Source organism: Lepisosteus platostomus, chromosome 18, assembly GCF_059453375.1.
Source record: "Lepisosteus platostomus isolate fLepPlt1 chromosome 18, fLepPlt1.hap1, whole genome shotgun sequence".
NCBI lineage: Eukaryota > Metazoa > Chordata > Actinopteri > Semionotiformes > Lepisosteidae > Lepisosteus > Lepisosteus platostomus.
Window position 1 is genome coordinate 9,539,466 of NC_142628.1, and position 23,859 is coordinate 9,563,324.

Below are 23,859 nucleotides of genomic sequence, written 5' to 3' on the forward strand. Positions count from 1 at the left end.
CAGAACTTTTGCGTAAAAGGTGTAAAAAAAGGTTAGAATATATTTAAATCTGTTTAAAAGCAAGGAGGAAAAAGCATACTAAACATATTATATTATATAAAGTGAGTCTAACCTCTTGCATGTTCTTTATTCCAAGTCCTGCAGTGTGTGTGTCTGATATTCTGAAGAATTCCTGGGGTATTCTCTCCACTGGTGTTACCTGGTAATAGGAACTGTCCTTGACTTTACTGCCTTGGTGTCTGCTCTGCTCATCTGTTGATGCAGGGTTTTGCAGAGCAATGCTCCTGGGGTAAAAAGAACACCATATACAGTAGGTCAGAAAAAGATCTAAGAAAAAAAATCTAACTTAAGCAAAGGAGAAAAAAAAACATGACTTATACCGAAAAATCCAATCCAAAACGAGAATCACGTAGAAAAAACACAGAAAACATTTACTTTAAATGTTGCTCACTTGTTTACTTTTTTTTATAGTTCTCCTCTGGAAAGCAGCCTATACACAGCCTACAGCACCAACTACAGAAATACATATATTTGCACAATAAACTACACAATTAAGAGAGCTTACAAAGGAATAAATATCTGACTCAGTTCTGGATTACAATTACTCTACGAAGCAATACATAGCACGAACAGCCAAAAGTCTCCAAAAAAAATATACAGATACGAAAACAGTATATAATCACTTATCCTAAAGTTCCCTTGGGACGCAAAATCCAGCACTGAGCATAAAATATGTCTAAGTAGTGTGGGAATGCTAAACAGCCATATCACCCTGCAACTCACTACTGGCAACCCACTGAAGCTAAGCAGGTGTGAGCCTGGTCAGTACCTGGATGGGAGACCTCCTGGGAAAAACTAAGGTTGCTGCTGGAAGAGGCGTTAGTGGGGCCAGCAGGGGGCGCTCACCCTGCGGCTCATGTGGGTCCTAATGCCCCAGTGTAGTGATGGGGACACTATACTGTAAACAGGCGCCGTCCTTCGGATGAGACGTAAAACCGAGGTCCTGACTCTCTGTGGTCATTAAAAATCCCAGGGTGTTTCTCGAAAAGAGTAGGGGTGTAACCCCGGCATCCTGGCCAAATTTCCCCATCGGCTGTTATCAATCATGGCCTCCTAACAATCCCCCTCTATGAATTGGCTTCATTACTCTGCTCTCCTCCCCACTGATAGCTGATGTGTGGTGAGCGTTCTGGCGCACTATGGCTGCCGTCGCATCATCCAGGTGGATGCTGCACATTGGTGGTGGTGGAGGGGAGTCCCCATTACCTGTAAAGCGCTTTGAGTGGAGTGTCCAGAAAAAGCGCTATATAAGTGTAAGCAATTATTATTAAACCTAACCTGGCTTCAACTGGCCAATCCTGCAATCTGTCTCTGAACTCCTCCAGCCATCACATTTAAAAATGTTCCTCAAAATAAACAATTACGAGTCTGAAACAACTATAACAAGTGTAAAAAGCTCTTAGAAATGTACCATCTTCAATCATGTGTATTCTTTAGGCAACTTTTCAATCAGCGGAAAAAAATTCTGAAAATGGGATTGAGATCTGTAAGCCTTTCATACCATTGTAGGGTTTGGGTTACAAGAATCATGAAATGTTCACTCAGGTTATACATCTAGTTGCTCGATAAATGAGAAAATTAGAGAGTTTACAAAGAAAGACACATTTTCTTACAATTTTTGATCTGACTCCGTCTTAGATTACAATTACGCTTCGCAGCAATATACAACATGGGCACCCAAAAGTCTCCGAAAAAAAAATTGCAGATAGAAATATATTACCACTCATCCTAAAGTTACCTTGGGACCCAAATCCAGAACTGAGCATAACATATGTCTAAGTAGTGTGGGAATGTAACCCTAAACCTAGCTGGGGCTTCAACTGGCCAATCCTGCAATCGGTCTCTGAACTCCACCAGCCCTCAGATTTCCAAATGTTCCTCAAAATAAACAATTACGAGTCTGAAACAACTACAACAAGTGAAAAAAGCTCTTAGAAATGTACCATCTTCATTAATGTGTATTCTTTAGGCAACTTTTCAAGCAGCTGAAAAATGTTCTGAAAATGGGATTGAGATCTGTGAGCCTTTCATACCATTGTAGGGTTTGGGTTACAAGAATCATGAAATGTTCACTCAGGTTATACATCTAGTTGCTCCATAAATGAGAAAATTAGAGAGTTTACAAAGAAAGACACATTTTCTTACAATTTTTGATCTGACTCCGTTTTAGATTACAATTACGCTTCGCAGCAATATACAACATGGGCACCCAAAAGTCTCCGAAAAAAAAATTGCAGATAGGAATATATTACCACTCATCCTAAAGTTACCTTGGGACCCAAAATCCAGAACTGAGCATAACATATGTCTAAGTAGTGTGGCAATGTAACCCTAACCCTAGCTGGGGCTTCAACTGGCCAATCCTGCAATCGGTCTCTGAACTCCACCAACCCTCAGATTTCAAAATGTTCCTCAAAATAAACAATTACGAGTCTGAAACAACTACAACAAGTGAAAAAAGCTCTTAGAAATGTACCATCTTCAATCATGTGCATTCTTTTGGCAACTTTTCAATCAGCTGAAAAATGTTCTGAAAATGGGATTGAGATCTGTAAGCCTTTCATACCATTGTAGGGTTTGGGTTACAAGAATCATGAAATGTTCACTCAGGTTATACATCTAGTTGCTCGATAAATGAGAAAATTAGAGAGTTTACAAAGAAAGACACATTTTCTTAAGTAGTGTGGGAATGTAACCCTAACCCTAGCTGGGGCTTCAACTGGCCAATCCTGCAATCGGTCTCTGAACTCCTCCAGTCATCAGATTTGAAAGCTCTTGGACATTGTTCGGCTTCAATAATGTGTCTTCTTTAGGACAAGTTTCAATCAGGTGAAAAATACTGTAAAAAGAGTATTGAAATGAGCATGCTTTTCAGGCCAGTGTAGGGTTTGGGTTCAAAAACCATTAAATGTTGACTGTAGTTGTACAGTATAGTGACCGAACTACAGTAATATGCCAAAGCACCAAAAAGCAATTCTAAAATACCAAATAAGTCCAAGTACACATTTGTTTTATGGAAAAAAGATAACACAATGACACCTCAGTTTGCATATGACAATCCTGAGCCCACTGCATTTCTTGAAATTGCTTTCCTTACAAAGGTTAATCACCAACATTTCCAGTGACAACTTCATTTTGACTCTGAATTTGCAATCAAGTCTACATGCTCTTACAAACAATTGCTACATTTGTAGTTTCATCAACAGGTATTTAACCCAAAGACCTAAGCTGTCACCAACTACTCCTCCTCAGAACAGTCACACATTAAAAATAGGAAATTATTTTAAAGCACTTGGTAACTTTTTAATTATATTTTCATCCCATACAACATATATTTAATGATTCCCTCAGGCTTCAGTTAAGCCGTAATACTCTAGAACGGATTCATTGTCTTAAATGGTGAAAGTTTGTTATGCAAGTTTTTCTTTATCAAAGTCAGTATGATATTATGTCCTATGATAAATGTCAAGTATGATGGACAGTATTATTCCATAAAATGCTTTTACAAAAAGACTTTAAAGAAAAGATAGGTGAAATGCATGGGTATTTTTGAATTAATGTTTGCTGAAAAATCCACCAGTTTTTAATCAAGAATTAGAAGAATTCTTTCATTTAGAGTATATAACGGAATAGCCCCATTTTTAATGTTGGTCTATTTTGTCATATAAATGAAAGGACATTTATAATAATTTATTTGATTTTCCCTTACCACTTGAAACACAAACAAGTGAACACAATTGAACAATACATTATAGTGCATGTAAAACTGAACTGGAGGCACTACTTTATCCAGTGATCTGTAGGACCACGTGGTCTATGGACCAAATTTTTTCCAGCCACAGCCGTATTGTTGAAGCTGTCCCAGCTGGATAGCCTCATCTTATTACTATCTACTGTTATGTTTTTGGCAATCAGAAATCGTCTGTGTAAGGCATTATGGTAAGGTTATTGAAAAAGTATTATGTTTCCCCCCAAAATGTTACAACAGTTTTTTCTATACTATATATCTGAACAGTCTCTAATAAACTATGGAAAATACACTTTTGTCTTTTGTCGGATAGTTGCTTAATAGTTTATTATTTCATTTTTCAAGATGTTTTAACATGAAATAATGAACTATTAAAACTGTTCCTAAAGAAGTGAACAGTAGACAGTATGACAATTACACATTAACACTTCAAAGTATTTTCAGCTTAATTAATTAATCATGCTATTCTGTCCCTTTCACAAAAAGCTGTGAATTTCCAGAATTCTGAGAATAGGTGATACCTGTAAATAAAAATATGAATCATAACTACACATCACAATTCAAATTAAAGTTAAATATGTGTTTTTAATATGGAAAATTCAGTAACATAAATCTAGGTGCAGCAGATAGAATAAAATATTGGGCAAATAATTTAGAAGGAGTTAATGCCTACTTTGGCACCATTCCACTTTCACACCAACAGAAAGAATTAATTTCCCTTGCATTGACCTTGCCCTGCATACTTAATTCAGATACTTTCTGAACTATCATTAAACCCATACTGGCACTGAAATCTCTTGAGTGCTTGAGTGGCCCAGCAGAGTGACAGAGGTCATAATTACTATATATATATGGAAAAGCCCCTCTCTCCCCCTGGGTCGCTGTAAAAAAAGCTTCTTACAAGTAGCCTGAAAGCCAAGTATAAAAAAAACTAAATTATCCTCTCATTACTCATATTAAAAGTAAACAAGGAAACTTTAATTTACATAAATTATTTTTACAATAAGGTCCATATAATATTCTGTATTCTGCATATTTACATATTTAATTCAGTTCTGTATTATCTTAGTGTGATATTGACTTCACATGGATCGACAGGGCATCACAGGCAGCTAGGGAGGGCTAGTTAGGGTAGAAAAGTATAAAAGCGTTGTTAAAGGAGGAAATCACAGTGGAGCAAAAGAGAAAAAGGTTAATTAGATTTACTTATTACACGTGAGTGAAAACAGGGACAGATATAATCATCCTGTCAAGGCAATAAAGGTTTAAGACCAAAACCGAGGTCTCGGTTTCACGCCAGAATGTGCTCTTAAATATTTCTCTCATCACCAGCAGAAAACCTCATCACTTTTTCCATATGTTGTCTCAGCATTTATTCTTGCTAAGCAATGAACAGTTACTGTATTAACTACAATTCTCTTTGTAAAATGCCCTAAACAGAAAAGAGGTGAGCTTTTCTGTCTTCCAAGTCAAGGTGACCTTCAGTAAGGCATTATCTGAAACGCGCTGCTAGACACATTGATTGAAGGACATAATGTTCCTTTAGAAAGGCTTTCTAGTTCTGTACTTTTATGCTACTATTGCTTGTTAATGCAATCTCTAAATGAAAACAGAACCATGTAATGATATGCAGCATTCATTAACAAAAATTTACCATTAATGAATCCTCTCTCAATAATTCCAATCAATAATGAAAGCATTAAAATAAAAATACACTAAGTACATCTAAGAGTATAGTATTAACTGAAGGTTTATTATCAATAAATACATGCTGTTCTTTATGGTAGATCAGAGACATTTTACACATAATGGGAAAGCTTTATTCTCTTCTTAGACTTGCAGTTTAAATCTTTTTTTCTTAAACCCTCTACAACATCATTCTACAGACTCTAGAAAATAAGTGTAATACTGAGTTAAACTTTACCAAGAGTGGAAAATTGACTGTTAATTCACCTCTTCAACACTGACACACCTGTTGGGGCAAGGAGGTGAACAAAGTCTTCCTAGGTTAAATATCTTGGCATCAACTGCTAAAAAGATTAATTTGGTGTGAAGAGAAACTGACCAGATGTGGAGAACATGGCAAATAATTAATCTTGTGTTCTCCTTCCCAGGTCTGGGGTTGTAAGTGGTGAGGTGAATTCTAAATTTGGCCTTCTGAATGCAAATGAAAGACATTTATTACAGAAAATTAGGCACGTTGCAATTATTAATAGCCATTTTTTATCCAAGCTTTAAAATTCAAGCAGAGCAGAGAGTAAAGTTCTGGAAGACTTTTTTTTTCTTTGCAGACCCAAACTATTGATCAGACTGCCAGAAATGCATTCCACCCCCACCCAGTCACAAATGAAAGCAGATACATACTGTACCATCGAAGCTAATTATTTCAGAAAGCCTCTTTCTGTACAAATGCAATGTGTATATTTTTTTATGAACACATGGAGCAATCATGCAGTGACAGCAAACCTTTCACCTTTACCCATTTCTTTTGAAGACCTTCGTGATAAAAGGCAAGAAGGGAACACAGGGACAAGGTGGACCATCAACGAAATTGGTAGTCTTTGGTTCCACGTGTGTTTTTATGCAGGTATAGTCAGTCATTCATCTGCTGAGGTGATCTTATTTTTGTTTGCCTATTTTCCATCAGGAATGTTTACCTTTGATTGCTTATGTTTAAAGATACTACATAGTGTTTACTCAACTGCTTAAACACGGGTAGGCAGGAAAGAAAACAATGATTATTTTCTTCTTTTTGAAAATAAAATGCTCTTAATATATGAAAGCGAGTCAGTCGTTGAGCCTGCCTGCTGCCAATGGCAATTTCTTAGATTCTTTTTTTTTTATTCGGCTCGAGACGTTTAATTAGGTGTTAGCACAGATGCCCCCAGCCCGTGGGTTCTGGGTTCGGTTAAGGACTGGACTGCCTCCTGTGTACAATTCGCATGTTGTTCTCACTGCTGCAGGTCCTCCATGTTTCTTCCCACAGTTCTAAGAAGAGATGCCAGGGTTATTTGGCATCTCTAATCTGTCCACCATGTGTGTGCCCTGTGATAGACTGGCACCCCCCATCCTGGGTTTAGCCCACGTTGTGGCGGTTGTCAGCTGGCTTAGGCTCGAGGTCACTGCTGCCCTGTACTGGACTAAGCAGTTTCTGAAAATGTTCAATAAGCATTTATTGAAAGCGGATGGACTAAACATTAAATAAAATATTCCTTTCATATATGTACGCTATTATTTCTTACAGACATTGTTTCATCTTTTTAAATACATTTTTGTAATATTAAAAATAAACTGTCGCCCTCTGGAGATGTAGAATACACAGTAAAATATGTTATAATAATTCTTCATTCAAAAGCAGATGCCACGGCTCAGTTAATAATTCTCAAAATTTGATTTTTCCCACTGCTTTTGTAAAACAATATGTTTTAACCTAACTCCGTGCTTTAATGAGATTGCACATTTATTCATGAAATGCATTTTTAAAAAGGAGTGTGTCACCTTAGATTAAAAGGGGGGGATTTCATAAATTCAACACTCCTGACTGCCTAGTTAAAATCAACATAAGCCTTTCTAAATTTATCTTCAGTGCATTCAGCTTTACTGCTTTTCTACTGTCTGGAAATTCTAAGAACAAATTACAAAACCACACCAAATTAAAAGGGAAAACCAGTGCAAAACAAAAATCAAATGTAAACTTCCCAGATTATAGTTCAGAATACTGTATATCTGGTCATCATATACTGTACAGTAAAGTTGCATGCTCAAATATCAGTCTTCCCTGTGCAGTATCCTAAACCAGCAAAGACCCTTTCCTTTTGAGTCAAAAAGACAGGCACAGATGTTTTTTGATGCCTTCCAAAGTAGAATCGATGAACCCACAAAAAGTCTGTATAAAAACACCACCTTCAGTCTCATACAAACAAATAGGCAATATTTATAAATGTAACATATAAATACATTCTTCATCTGTCTCTGTCCTCGATTGTCAATATACTTTATAACTCCTTTACTGTATATATATATATGACAGTTGTATATAAATATAATATGTTTAATATGGAATATATTAAACATTTGTTGCAAATTTAGACAATGCATTGTGCGGTATTACTATTGTGAGAGGTTCAGAAATACAACAAAATGTGATCTTGCAAACAACACTAATAGACATGTTTGCGAATGTTTATTTTTAGGAGGCTTCTTTCCTGGCTCCAGAGACTGCAGTAAGAAGACTGATTTGGAGATTGGCAGCACAGCTTTATGTAGGTGTTTTGGAACATACAGTTATTATGCGATGACCTAATATGTACTGAACTGCAGTTTTGTGAAGTTTGTTTGATTTTTGTTATCACAGTGGATTTCCCCTTTAACGCCCTCTCTGTACTGAGAAAGCCAAATTTAAATAGCATTTTAATAATTACGGCCTAAGAAAGACCTGCAGCGTGTAAATTCTGTTTTCCTGTCTGCCTTTTGAAAGCTTGCTTTCTTCAGCCTGCAGGGTCTGCAGTATGGCTCTCCCTTGTACTGGTAAGCCATGCATACAAAATAAGGGTGTAACATTCTGAATATGTAGATGTGGCTAAGTATTCTGTGAAAGTAAGAGCATATCCCATTCAAACAGGCCTTAAAAGGACTTGAACTTCAAATGCTCTAATGCTTCCGTTAATATTAATGACTAACCCCCTGGAGTGTGAACAAAACTAGAATGGCCAGGGTTAATAGGCAACGAACTTTTAGACAGCTTCAGTCCTGAATAGTCTCTCAACAGTTCCTGGGGTCTCATAAAATCCCTATCTATGTGTGAGGTCTCTGTACACACCATGTTTGTCAACACTGAAGCCACAAATCACAGAAAAGAGAGGAAAAATGTCAATGAAACAGTCAATAACCTCTGTAAAACCTAAACAAAGCTGAAAAATCAAAAACCCATATCGACAATGTTTTAGATTGTTATTAGCTATTTTTATTTTTCTTTGGTATACTTGTCATCTTAGAAATTGTATTCAACAAGAAGATTCTACATCAAGTTTAATGAATCTGTATTTATAACATCCAGTCAAAGTACAGCTTATTGTAATCGTTTGATAATGATCAGATCTAAGTTGAGATGATTGGCTCTACTTTTGTCAGCACATGACTTTCAGCAATGTACCCACTGCATGAGTGTAGCAAAACAAAACATTTTACTGCAAATTGAACTGTATGATGTGGGATATATAGCCATTTATTTTAAATAAAGTTTTTAAATACTGTATGTCAACTAAATGGTTGCATTGTATAAGCAAATTTCTTAGAAGAACTGTTTTTAGGGAGGCTAAAATAAGATGCACAATCATGGATTTGTTTTATCTTGGATATTACAGAACAAAATGTTTTATATAACGCTACACATCTGAAGTGGTGTTTAAGGAGTGCAGTATAAATTAGAGTGGGTGATCCTGGTCAAAAGGTGCAAGTGATGTTTTGTTGCAAGACAAATTAAGTTGGCTGAAAAACGCAAAAGAAAGGCAGCCAGCAATGCTTCCCTTTACACAGAAAAATCTCTGGTAAGATAAAGGTGATAAAGAAAGTGACTGCCATGTCTGTAGATATTCAGACAACAAAAGCTGTCAACAGGTTCATTGGTTATAAACACACGGCAAACCAAGAACAAAGACATAGTTCTTAATAGAAGAAAGCAAATCATTTAAGTAATTTAAAGAGGGAAGGTCAGCAGAATGCACCAGACTCAGAAAAAAAGGATAAATCAAGTTAACTGAAAAATACTTTGTAATTTAAATAAAATCTACTTGAAAGCAAGTACACTGGCAGTTTAAAAGAACAGGCTTTTCTATTTGCAGTGTAAATCAGTGATTTTCACCCACTTAAAAAAAATGTTAAAATGGTCAAGTGATAAAGAAAATAGAAATAGAGAAAGTATTTACTAGTTATATGCTAAGATTAAAGATTGTACAGAATTTAGAAAACCTAAAACCAAATTTGAATGGAATTCTTCAGTGGATTTCCTGTACTTAAGTGTAGATTTTCTGCAGATTTTCTCTCTCCTCAGGCCAAGGAAAAGGAAAACACTTAAGTGCTTGTGATGTAATTGGTATTCACAGCCAATAGCTGCATACTATACAGGCCATGTCCTCAGTCTGTCACCGTGGCAACAGCATTTCCTTCAGAGCTCAACCTCAGGTTCTCTTAAAAGTAAAATGGCTGAAAGAAAAAGGAATCCAAACTGGACAGAGGAGGAGAAAGCAATCCTGTTGAAGGAATACTCAAGACGAAAAGAGATCCTAACAAGCAAGTTTAACCCTGCAGTGACGTCAGTCATTAAGCAAAAGCACTGGAAAGAAATAACAGATTGTGTTAACTCTCAAAATCCCACAGTGAAGAGAACCATTCAAGAAGTTAAAAAGAAATATGAAAATCTATCAACTGCAGCAAAAAAAGAATACAGAGAATTAAGAAAGGCAGCTACAAAAAGAGGTAAGTGATATCTTTGAACAAGTACTAAATGTTTACTTAAAACATGAGTGCAAGTTACTCTTTTTTCAGCTCAACTTGTAATTACTGAGAAATATTACAGAAAAAATTACAGTTCCATATTTTGCAAAAGTAAACTGTAACCAGTTAAGGTAAGGAATGTATCACTATGCGGTGTACCAAATACTACTTTCAATGAGATACAGATGGCAAGGATATTGACCTGTAGTTCTTTGGTGTGTTGGGAAAGGTGTGGCACGTTTTCTAATTGGAACAAAAATCTTCAGAAATCAACTTTTTAATTATAGTAGGTGGACATTTCTGGGATGTTTCAGATCAATTTATGAATCTTGGCATCTCACGTCTTGAAGGAAGGTTTGATTATTACAGCAGTCCATTTTTTGTAACAAACACAGTGACTTCAAAGGACATTGAAGCAAAATAATATTATAGAGCACACAGTGGATGGTGATCTCATTGAAACAAAGAGGTACCAGTTAATTAAAAGCACAATGAAAAAAAATATAAATTAATCATAGCAGTTTCCTGGTAAAAATATGAAATAAACTTTAAAAGAACTGTGTGAATTTACCATTTTATGCAGTATACTTTCATAAGGGAGAACAAATTCCAACACACCTAACAACAAAGCAACAGTTTGTTTTTAGAAGGAGGTAGGTGTGAAAGTACCGTACATGCCTGGAAGCAAGGATGATGGCGCAGGAGGCTCATTAAGGTACTGTACACAAAATAAAGGGTTTCAGTAAATCAATAGCAAACTAAGAGCTGTATGTTTAAGGCAGCAGCACAAATATAAGAATAGTAGACTCAAATGAACAAAAGTAACACAAACATGAACATCTGTAAGTAAAGAGCTAGACTGACTTTTACCAAGAATTGGTAAATATTGGTAATATTCAGACAATAAAGAGTAGTCTAAAAATTGTTTGACAGCAATCTATTCAAGCTTTCTTCCGATGTTTGGTAGTAATTCAAAAACAACTTCTGAACATGTTTTAAAACACCAGACAGGGACTGAGGCTATTACCTATTCTAATTTAATGCATTCTCTGTATCTAGTCATCATAAGTACATTTGGTATAAGGATCTCAGCTGTTGCAATAAAGAAAAAGAGTAATCTGTCAATATACTATATTTATAGCTCCACAGGAACCCTCCCAGCTGTCTGGCCCATCACCCTTACAGACCGTTTCAGTATCTAGCTCTCCAGCACTCCCTCCAAGGATCGTGGCTGTATCCTCCTTTGTCCTACCAACTAGTAGACCACAAGCACCTCTTCCACGGCCTCCTCTGTTGGTTCCTCGCCCTCGACAGGTCACTCCAGTCCTACAACCTCCTCGAGCGGTTGTCAGTTCTTCAGCGGATGTCCCTTCCACTCCCAGAGGAACGAAGGAGTTAGGAAACTTTGGCGAGGAGCTTGATCGGATTCATTCGGCCATCACTAACTGTGGGGACAGGATAGTGGCTGCCATTGACCCTATTGCTTCATCTCTCCGTGAACTCACCCACCACCTTGGCTCCCTAGTGGATCTGCTGGCAAGACAGCCCTCACCTCCATGCCATCACACGGCCATTCAAACCTCTGAGGACAACCAGGAGGAGTCAAATATAGACAACACAGCTCTACTAATAGTGCCTAAAGTCGAGGAGACATCCCCTTCCTATCCATCAACATCTTCAACTCAGATGATCCAAAACACTGACGATTATAGATAGTACTACCGCCAAGCACCCTTATTAGAAAAAACTCTTACCATGCCATGCATTTAAACCTGTGTCGTACTGATAATTAAGAGAGGTGATGATTCTCACCAGGATCTCAGCTATGTTAGCTGACTAACATTTGTCTTAAGATTTGAACTTCTATTGCAGCTTATTATTCCTCAATCACTAAGCATGTTAAAGAGATGGCAAACCCACCAAACACCTGTTACTATTTAGATAGGACATGGCATAAATGATACAATCCCACAATAGCCTGACATTTCACATATTGTATACAACTCCACCCCAGTGATGTATACACATTTAGTTTTGAATATCAAAACAATATTGTTAATATAGGAAGCCTTCATTAAAATATTTTAACATTTAAAATGTTATAGTCCTTTCCAGTAATTGTTTGTTCAGATTTGAGGTGGACCAATATGAGAGTGTCTATAAAAGCCAAAAGGTTATAATTTCAAATTCCATTAGGAAAAAGTACCTTCAAAAGAAATTCATAGCAAGCATAGGTAGAAAAGATTTCTATGCTTCTGCTCATTTAACAGGACTCACTGGCAATGAGCCTGTTAGAGAAGGTGATGTCTCTCCCTAGGAACCTACTGTACATAGTGCTGAATTCTCCTTGGAGACCTGGCTTTTTAAATTGGTGAAATTCACCGTCTGGGTATTGGCACTGTGCGATTCTGAAGCCAGAGCTGTCCAGGAGCTGATGGGACTGAATCCCAGCAGGGCTGTAGGGGCACACAGCTCTTAAGAGTGGTTTTTAAGGTTGATATACAGTACTTAATTCAAGGGTGTAACAGTAAGCTTCAGGATTATATAAGAATCACAAACAACACAATAAGTACCTGTAATTTATTAAAACTAATATCATCTGGCACCATTATGAATCCTGTGTTATCCAATACATTCTATTAATAGCATAAATTTCACCCTTTATTTTTTTAATGAATTTTTTGATGGCTTTATAATGATTTTTATACTTATGTAATTGTAACTTCCATGAATACTTTGGACTTACTCTGAATTACAATTTCTTTAACAAGCTGTATTTAACTAGAAATTTCTAATTGTTAAACTGTAATTGTATTTCAGACTCTATCTGAGAGCAGCTTTTAGTGCTTTGGATACCCAGTTCACATCAGGTCACATTTATCTTGAGCCAACCAACACTATAAATGACACTATATCAACATTTAAATGTTAAAAACTTTATTACAAATGAGTAAACACCCCATATTGTGTTTGTTATGGATGCCAGTGTCCTACTGTATCAACACTGCTGTCTGTGCAAAATGAGTTTACCCTCCCCTTAACTTGACAGCCCATATACTGTATAGCAGCCCAGATAGACTGTAGCAGCAGTCATCCAGTATTCATCAAGATAAAGTCACTGTATGTCTGTCTTAAGATTCCCCACATGGACTCTGACTTTGCCTCTTTCACACAGACCTCTGCCTACTTTTTATGACTAGGGGAGAGGCAGGCATCCTTATTCATCTGACCATGTTTCTTTCGGATCCACACATCCCAGCAACATCAAGGCAAAGGTGTCTTTAGAGGCTTGTCAGATTATAAGGCTAATAACAAATGTACATTATTGAATATGTACTGTATATAAAATATTCCATGCTGCTTTATGGCATGAGTTCACCTGACTGAAATTAATACAATTTATTAACACAAAGAATTAGTGATGTGTTATAAACAGCTAGTATATTTACCGTACTTATTGAGCTTATAACCCTCTCCTGTTATTTAAGGAAACAGATTATTAATATTTATAGTACTCAAAGGACAGCTTTACTGCTGAAAGTAGAAAGTAGATAAAACCTATTGAGGAACTAAGAAAAACTAAGAAATATATTTGAGGAGGAACAAATACTGTATATTACTAAATATGTGGAGTAATGTATTTTATTATGTAGCAAATTTAAATACATAAGTTTAAAAGAAGTAATACTAAATGAAGAAAGATTACATGGAGTTTAAAACAAGTTTATTTTCATGATTCATGTCAATGGAAGTAATGGATAGTAACAACTACATGAGTAGTTCTGTTCTTTCATGTTAAATATAAAATATTCTGTACATTTAAATTAAACTTAATCAAAATTTACAAAAAGAGCTGGTTGCATATCTGTACTGTAACTTATGACATTATTTGAATGATTTTAGCCACTTTTTAGATGATTTTTTTTTTCATTTTTCACATTAAAGGGATAATAAAAAAATCTTATTAAACAGTGTCATGCACCTATGGCTTTAATGACTTCCCATTTTCCCTCAACCCCGAAAAACAGCATGTCAACTCTTTCAGATAGGCAAAGAAAATGCTGAATACAGCATGCAGGAACCATGCCATGAAAAAGGAAATTTGGCCCTCACATTGCTGTTGAGATTCTGGTCAACACGCACTCACTGCTTGCATTTTTAAAAAGCAGGACACCCTCCTGAGAGCTGACATCCTTGAGAGCTGCCTATGCTTTCACAGAAGGTGCTGTAATTTCGACCAGTTGATGAATTTAAAACTGACAAACATTTGGCCCCCTTGAATTTGGGTAACTCAGAATGTGCTTTTCCATGTCTTAATGAGGCTACAGGGTCTTACTCAGGGAAAAAAACTAACGCTTGGCAGGCCAGCAGTTGAAAGGAGAGAGTCACAACAAAGAGGTAAAGACTGCCTACACTTCAGAAGTAACTGGTAAGTCTAAACACTTAGCTAAACCATTTATAGACTATTACATTATTTGCTTATAACCAGTGAAAACATGCAAGTCACACTTAACCAAAGTCAGCAAAGACTACCTTTGAGGTTTTTGCTTTCAAAATATGGGTCTTAACGCAGCATATCAAATAGTCCTCTCCTTTATACTGTACTTTAAGAACAATTTTAAAAATGTCTTAAACATTGAATTCCTTTACATTTACCACAAGACCAATTCATACTGTCACCTATTCTGTCTGTTTTCCAGTTTAAAAACAGTATTACCCACTACATAAAAAAGGACTGAGATGCTTTTTACTAAACACCACAGCCACTGAGTGATTTGCCTCATTACTCTTTCAAGCAGTAGGAGAGTCAATTTAATGAACATAAAAAATTCATCCCGAACACTGAGGGTAACAAATGCTTTTGACTAGTGAAAACTCAAGTTTTTTAAAAAAAAAACTGTACAGCCTTACCTGTACAGAATATTGCTGTGTTGAATACAATAAAGTTGATGCATATAGTACACATACTACATAGTTCAGCTGGTGACATTAGTCACACTCAAACAAAACCATTTTCTTATGCAGAACCTTAATGTCTTCATCTAATGTAAAACTATCTTCCCGTCTCACAGATGTCTTAACTGAAACACAAAGACACCATGAAGACTTGATTTGTTTTTAAGTTAGCTGTAAAGTGCAGGTATTGCATAAAACACCACCGCTTTGAACTTAATAAAAGCTTCCAGGTCTCCAATAGTAAATGTTTTGAAAATACATTTTATTTAATTTTCATATAGAGTAGCACCAAAGAGATTGCTGAGTAAAACTGCAAGATAATATTTAGGTACATTTTGCGATTATCGTGTTTGTGTTACTGATGACATTTCAATTTAAAGGGGCATGTGGTGAAGAGAGCCCAAACAACCAAATGGTGTCCGTTTTCTGTGTATTCAAATCCTCTACTTCGAGTGAAAAACCTACAGGAGATAAATTGGGGATTTAGCAAGAACATTTTAGCATCTGGTTCCTCCTGGGTGCTGACAGGCTTTTCTTTCCCTGGGTGTCATCTGTTTTCATACAGCAGCAAGTTCTGAGCTTTTATTTGAACTACACATAAAATAACACAGATGTCTGTTCCACCAATTCAACTTTAAAGTCAAACAAGTATAAAATGAACACATCTATGGAGGAACCCTAACATCCCTTATTTTCAGTGAAAATTAAAGTGATTTTCCATCATTGTAGTGACTACTGGACTGTGGCAGATCATGAAATAAAAAGTGTTATTCTTATATTTTAAACAACACAACCAAAAATAAAATATCTAAAGTTTTAGATTATAAACCTGGAGAAACCTGACAGGCAAGACTAGTAATTCCTGAGTTGCTCTTGATACATGGAGAGATATATTGGTTTCACAGATGCCTTTTTGCAGACTTATGAAAAATACCATGCTTTCAAGCAGCATGGCCATATGGTTTTAAGAGGGAAAAAAATGGTTTTCATTCAGACCCACTTCTTCCCTCTAATGTTCTAATTGTTTAGTACTTATTCAACTGATAGTACATAAACACTCCTTTGACTGCCAGATACCTTTTGAGTCTTTAGGGAATGGGTATTGCCTGCCCCAGTGTTTGGACAGGACAGCCATAAGGCTGTAAAATATTGTAAGGGGGACCACTTGTTATTGAATGCCTCACTTGTATTTCCAGGTACTGTATATTTTTTTCAGATTTACACATTAGTGAGTGCTATCACACTAATACAACATTTATACAGAAGTGAGTTCTTCTCTCACACACACACACACTTTAAAACAACACTTCAGGCTTCATTTGTTAAATTCCTAAATACAAAACACTTTATTCTCTGACTCAACAAGATGAAAACTGTTACACATATCTGTAAACATTAAATTTTTTTTCTTCACTATCTCTGAACACTGATATCTCGACTTTTGAGGTCAGAATGGCTCATGTGAGGGTCCTGCTTAAAAAAAGTCAGATGCAATTGTCCAATGCCTGAAATACATTCCTTCATGGCTCATTCCTAAATATGTCATTCAATAAGTCATGCAGACCTTCTTCCCTGTAATTAATGTGATTTTATCCTGTAACCAAGGTCTGACTGTCGAATATTTTCAAGATAATGCAAGATGTTTAAGGGCACATCCTGCCAGGCATAAATAGTGTTTAGGTAGCGGTATAGATTAAATACTACAGTAGCTGTAATAACTGAAAAATACAATGAAAACAGCCTATTTAAAGCATATGGTTTCACCACCTTTCTTGATGTCAGTACTGGTATATGGAAGGAAAGCAAAAAGTACCTGCCTCTCATTATGAGTGGGAGTCAAGAACCCAAGTCCTCAGTCACTGATGCATAGCGGAGTGAAATGGATAAGAAATGCAACTGAGTAATCCTCACTGTGTGACGAAAGTCAAAGACATTTGTTGAGTAAGGACTGGCGTTTCCACCTTCTTAACTTTTGAAGTTTGAAGCATTATTTTCAAATTAATTTCAGATTCAACTATATACAACCTAATGTTTAAACAAAGACATAAGAACAAAGAAATGTTTGCAAGGGGGGGAAATCAACTGTAAATTTAATCATTTTATGTTATTTTGAATTGCAGCTTTAAGAAAAACAGAGCTGAGCAAACAATTAGGATAATAATAATCATAATACAGTATGCCATCATGAATCCATAATGATCATAATATTGCATAATACAGAGTCTAAAATAAAGATTTATAACTTCATCAACACAGGCTATAATGTAATAAGACAGATTGAGAGAAGCAAAATAAGACAGGATAGATATGGAATCAGTAGAGAATGGATGACAATATTTTAAAAATATTATGCTGTAGGACAGATTTATCTCAGTAACAAGTAAGTCTAGAAAGTAATGTCCCAAATGTTTTAATAAATCATTTTAGAAAAATATATGGCTAAAAGAGAACAGGACTTTATTGAATAAAGGAGACATAAAATCTAAAATAAAAAGATTTATTTGACAAAAATGGCCTTTATAGCTGAGTAACAAACCTTTCTTAAATCATGTATGGAGATTGCAACAAAAACTTTTCCATTATACTGCAAACAAAAAGGTTGTGTGGTCAAACAAGACCAAACTGAAACTTTTTGTTCTTAATGCTAATAGTTATGGGAAGACCCAGCCCAGCACATCTGCTGGACAATGCAATCCCTTCAGCCAAGCATGGTGTTGGCAGCTTTAAGCTAAGGGATGCTTCTCCTCAGCAGGTACTGGGAAGCTAGTTAGGATACAAGGAAAATGGACAGAGCAAAGCCCAAGACAACTTGTTTGAGTCTGTTAAAGACTTAAAAATGGAGCAAAAATTACCCTTTCAGTGGGACAACAGTCCAAAGCACTAGGCCAAAGCTACAACAGAGAAGCTTAATAAGAAGAAAGCAAATGTTCTTGAGTGTCCCAAAGTCCTGACTTGAACTTCAACTGTCCATTAACTGCCTCCAAATGATGTGAGAAAGCTTATATAAACCTGCCAAGAACAATGGATAAAAATTGCACCAAGCTAGCATGTAACATTAGTAGAGACTTACATAAAAAGACATCTGTCTGCATTTGCTGCCAAAGGTGCATTCACCAAATATTGAATTCATGGGTCTGAATACTGTACTTATGCAATCAACATATTTTTTTCTCTTTTGTTTTTGCTGGCATTTACTGTACCTTCTCTTATGCTTCAGTTTAAGCATTCAGGTTTTGAATAAAATATTGTAACGCAACGGGGGCTCAGGCGGGCGCCCTTGCCGCATCTGGTCGGCCCCTGCACCGTCCGGGGCTCGAACCCGGGACTTCCGCGTCTCTCTGCAGCGACCTAGCCCCGTGAGCCAAAGAGAGATCTCTCCACAGCCCAGTAGCTGTGGTCCTGCTATCACAGGGAAGGGCGGTGACGTCACCCGCTCTGGTACGCCGGCTCTTACACAGCGCCCTGTCGGCCGTAAGCGTTACACTCTCCCCCGCTTAAATCGCCGTCCCCGGCGAAGGGCTATCCCGCCCCGCTTCTGACACCAATGTAACGCAACGGGGGCTCAGGCGGGCGCCCTTGCCGCATCTGGTCGGCCCCATCCCGACTGGAGGCTCGAACCCGGGACTTCCGCGTCTCTCTGCAGCGACCTAGCCCCGTGAGCCAAAGAGAGATCTCTCCACAGCCCAGTAGCTGTGGTCCTGCTATCACAGGGAAGGGCGGTGACGTCACCCGCTCTGGTACGCCGGCTCTTACACAGCGCCCTGTCGGCCGTAAGCGTTACACTCTCCCCCGCTTAAATCGCCGTCCCCGGCGAAGGGCTATCCCGCCCCGCTTCTGACACCAATGTAACGCAACGGGGCTCGGGCGGGCGCCCTTGCCGCATCGGGTTAAGGCTATCCCGCCCCGCTTCTGACACCAATGTAACGCAACGGGGGCTCAGGCGGGCGCCCTTGCCGCATCTGGTCGGCCCCTGCACCGTCCGGGGCTCGAACCCGGGACTTCCGCGTCTCTCTGCAGCGACCTAGCCCCGTGAGCCAAAGAGAGATCTCTCTTTGGCTCACGGGGCTAGGTCGCTGCAGAGAGACGCGGAAGTCCCGGGTTCGAGCCCCCGAGGGTGCAGGGGCCGACCAGATGCGGCAAGGGCGCCCGCCTGAGCCCCCGCTGCGTTACAATATTAAGCGAAAAAATGGTAGGCATCATGTTGCATTTTCTCAATATGAGACACCATAGGAGTCTTTTGCAAATCAGACTTGCAAAAGAAGTGCATTAAAAACTGAAAACAACATTTACTTTTTTTATACAAAGGGTTTTGAAAGTCTGGAACAATTTTCCCATCCATGGGATACCGATATCCTGGCTGAGATCCTTTGCCACTTACAACCCAAACAAGCTAAATAGGCGGAACCTTTCATCTATCATACATTCTTCTACTACAATACACAGTCATTTTCAGATCATTAATGCTTAGCTCCTTAGCATTTTTCTCTGGATAAAGTCTTGATGTCAGAAAAAAAACACAGATGAGCACTAAGCCTCAAAAACCCCACAAAACATTAGAGCATTAGAAGAGCATACAGTGAAAGGGGACTGGTTGGTATCTGGCTGGCAAACGCATTGGTTCTGCTTGCAGAGGGCACACTAAAGCTGAAGATTAAAATGTATGAACACTAAGACACCTGTCTTCAGGGCTGAGAATGCAAATAACAGTGCCACTCATCAGGTTTCACAAAATCTAGTTTGGACACAGCAAAAGAGGCCCAGAAGTTGCAGGGCCTGAGAAAGCATTGAGTGTGCTTCATGCCTATTTTTTCCCAGAGATAAAGGTGTATAGAGAAATAGGTTTGTTATTGAGGTCTCGGAAAGCATTTTGATGGTACTTTTCTACGACCAAAAAAACAGGGAACATCCTTATACCAATTATTATGTCTCTGAGTAAGTGGTGTGAAGAAGATAGTTAAGCCTAGAAATCATCTTCTGCTAGATTTAAGAAAGTAATCTAGGGCAGATGAAAGTACAGAGCAGACTGAACTTTCTTTGACACTCTACAGCACACAACAGGTATTACATTAGACTTGATATACAGCCCTATTAAGAGCAGAACACACAGTCGCAAAGAAAAGTGCAGCTAAATGGAAGTTTCTTAAAAATCAGCGTTTGGATCTCTTTAACAAACATTTGTCAGGAAAAAGACAAAGAACAACTGAGAAAAATTATGCTGACTAGCCCAGCAAAATAAGACTCTATTTAATAGCCCTTATCCCTGAATGCTTGTGCCGGGGATGACAGAATATTGTGTCTTACTTGGTGCATCTTCATTACAAAGAAGTCTTGGAGCTCCATTAATAACTGAACACCTATCACAGAAACACACCACTGTCAGGTGATTTATGCATTCAATAAGGTGCACAGAGTGCATTTTTTCTCAATTGTCCTCCTTTATTTCATACTATATGAGGAGCAAGGCTGAATGAAGTAAAATAAGAGTCCTTTCACAGGGTAAGAAACCAGACAGGTTAACTTTTCATACTTAAATCCCTGCCTAAATTTAACAAAAATTAAAAATGGTTATTTACAAACCGATAAGAACATGTGCATAAAGAACATTGAAGATTTCTGTCTGACCAAGAAGTGTAAAATTAAAAAATGCAATTTTTTCATATCATCTGATGCATTATACAAAATGCTAATTCTGCTTTTATAGACAAAAGCAAGGATTTGTCCCTGTGTTCCCAGGGTAGGTGGCATTATGTTTACAGAAGCCAATCTATCATACTGCAAACAACACTGCAGTACTAGGTTAACTGCTATTATGTAGGCTTAGGGGGAAATAACAAGGAAGCAAAAATAGATTAAAAAAGCAATAAACTTTTTATCCGAAAATATAGTTGCATGTGGCTGGGTCAATAAAAGGCAAGCTGCTGTGGTCATTTCAGATTTCAACCCATCTTTTATGATATGCTTTTCATTCTAAGGTTACATTAATATACCGTAGGTACTAGAGGATGGCATGCAAAGTGATATTTGACAAGATATTAAGAAGGTCTTGCATCCATTAAGGAAATATAAATAAGTGACATGAGCTGAAAAAAATGTGTTCATATACAATACCTACAGTACATTTCAAAAGACAAATTTCAGTGTAATAGAATGCTTTAAGTTTTCGTTTTTCACTGGGCTCACAGTACTGATTGCACGTGTGCGATTTTATACATCGTACAACAGGTTTTTTTTGTAAAAGCTATTATCAAGGAACCATAGGTACAGGAACACGAGAATCTTTAAATAATATATTGTCACGTCAAGGCATAAAAGTAGGAGTTTTGAAACTACTGTAATGTTAGAATGTTTATAGCCCTATTTACTTTCAAGAGAAATAATTCAAGTCTGAGAATAGCCTTCAAGTTTTTAAAATGCACCATGTTCTACAGCACTGTGTACTGAGGACTTTTTTCCAAGTCAAAGCTCTAGAGAGAGACATTGCATGCATTCATTTCCAACAAGTATTTTCTGTATAAAAAACATTCTCCTTCGAATACAATGCCTTACTGACAGCTGTGTATATTTATAGATTCTTAGAAAGAAGGAGAAGCCATATTCCTATTAAAAAGCAGCAATGCAGAATGGATATAAGAGCCAACAAAAAGGCATGCACTTCTCAGCAAAATGTCTCCACATTTGTTTTATTTCCACCTTGCTTGCATTGTCAAATATTCTATAATTAAAAGTCATATGGGCTAGCCATTGTAGTGTATACTCTATGTGATACCAACAAATAGAATAGAATACCAACAAATTCATTTTTAAAGCTAATTTGATCTTTGATATACATTATCATTTGTGTGTGTCCACATTTTATACTGTATATGCACACCAGAAATAATTTATGTAGTAGTTCTCATAAAATATATATTTAAAATGTGGATGAAATTTAGATTCTGATTAATTACTTTGCTAACAACAAAACAATTTAAGGAAACTGAAGTACGTTGAGATATATCAGGTTATATAAACAAGGTCATTACCAACCATCCAATACCCGTGGTTTTTAGAACCAATTTAATTTCCTGCCAATATCTGAAACCTGCAGTCTTGTATAGAATTTCAGAACTGATAGTCCAAGTTTGAATCTGAATTTTGTTTTAAAACACAGCAACCTCAGAGCCATTACATCATTTTTTTTTAAATAACTCATCCATCAGGTCTGAGAGAGACTGTGAATATGCTGACTCTTACAGCAAAACCATGCACCTTGGGAGATTCCAAGACAAATATCATAATTGGTGTGAAGCCTCTTAAACAGCACTGTACCACACTGCAATAAAAATGCCAAAAAGAAATTCATCCATAAATATCACAGCTCAGGTGGTGAGTAAATGAATCTTAACAGGAGCCTGACTTAAGCCAGCTTTCCTAACAGAAACTAGGCTGAAAATCCATTATGAAGGGGACACAACAGATGCTTTCTATTATAGCCTAAGATCCACAGGGAAACAACTGGCCGATTATTTGCTATACAGCTCACTCTTAAAAGAAGTCTTGAAAAATACTTATTGAACACAACAAAAAAATGCAGTGATGGTCAAGCCACAGAAACGCATGGTGCAGATAAAATTGAACAAAAATACAGTCGTTTCGCCCTCTGATGAGGATGGACCATCGTTTTTCAGGTGAATGTTCAAGGTTTTCAAATAAAAAGGCTTTCACATTATTCTCTATCCCCATAATAGTATTTGTGGAAACAGTCCTGCATTCTACCCTCAAATTACAGTGAGCTGAAATTGATTTTCAGAAAATTACAGCAATTTTCTTCTAGTTTATAACATAACATTTTTCCCAAATTACTTAATCAGGGTATAATACATTAAAACAGACTTTTAGTTCTACACACATACTTCTACAATACTGTCACTGCACCATGAACTCATAATGACTTTGACTGTGACAAAAGCCTACAACACCTACATTAGCAATGTACTGAAAGACAGATACAGAATGCACACAAACCCAACCACGTGAAAAAGGGTTGAATCAGCAAACTGATTGATTAAAAACACATTCGCTCAATAGGATTTTAGTAGAATCATTTACATTTACAAATCAGCATTTTTTACAAAAAAGCATTTTTGTTGTCAGAATTTTGTTCCATGAAAAAAAAAAACCTATTTGGTGTAACATATTGGGAGTGAATAAGAGCATAAGAACCTGCTTTAAATCAAATTATCCTTGAAGCAATTGTGCAACAGAAACAAATATGAAACCCGAAGATAAATAAAGAAAACCCTCACTTTGCATCAAGTGGCTTTTGGGACACGACAGATGACTCAGGATGAGTCTCCAGACCGTTATTTATTTAAAGGTGTGTTAAGGGAATGGAAGGCAGCACCTGAACAGTTTAATAGGGGATCTCTGGAGAGCTCACATAATCCATTCCTCTCCATTTTGGGTTTTGCTTGATAAAGACACTAGCAGTGAAAATGCAGAGAAGAGTCGATTTTCCCCATCCTTGTCATTTTGCGAACATCTACTTCCATTTGTCAGCAAACTCTACTTATTCATACGTTTCCATGTGTTGTCCCTGATGTTTATTCACTGCCAGAAATGGG

At 37.2% G+C, this 23,859-nt stretch overlaps 2 protein-coding genes across 3 annotated transcripts in view; one reads left to right on the top strand and one right to left on the bottom strand.

The window, feature by feature from the left end:
- The window catches only part of LOC148645618 (uncharacterized), a 114,522-nt gene that overhangs the window by 64,716 nt on the left and 25,947 nt on the right, over window positions 1–23,859 (bottom strand). For both annotated transcript variants that reach the window (XM_088611449.1, XM_088611448.1), the window contains exon 11: window positions 113–284. In XM_088611449.1, coding sequence (XP_088467575.1) covers window positions 113–284 — 172 coding nt within the window. The remainder of the gene's footprint in view (window positions 1–112; window positions 285–23,859) is intronic.
- LOC148645619 (uncharacterized) lies at window positions 9,927–14,150 on the top strand. The gene is made up of 2 exons (XM_088611569.1): window positions 9,927–10,282; window positions 11,442–14,150. Exons 1-2 carry the CDS (start codon window positions 10,006–10,008, stop codon window positions 12,014–12,016), a joined length of 852 nt encoding a protein of 283 aa, XP_088467695.1. The 5' UTR covers window positions 9,927–10,005; the 3' UTR covers window positions 12,017–14,150.

What these genes read in the sequence shown, in the direction of transcription:
- LOC148645619 (XM_088611569.1), top strand. Translation starts at nt 10,006, where the DNA reads ATGGCTGAAAGAAAAAGGAATCCAAACTGGACAGAGGAGGAGAAAGCA. An exon ending in AAAGGCAGCTACAAAAAGAG is followed by an intron (nt 10,283 to 11,441) that starts GTAAGTGATATC and finishes CTATATTTATAG; the next exon opens with CTCCACAGGAACCCTCCCAG.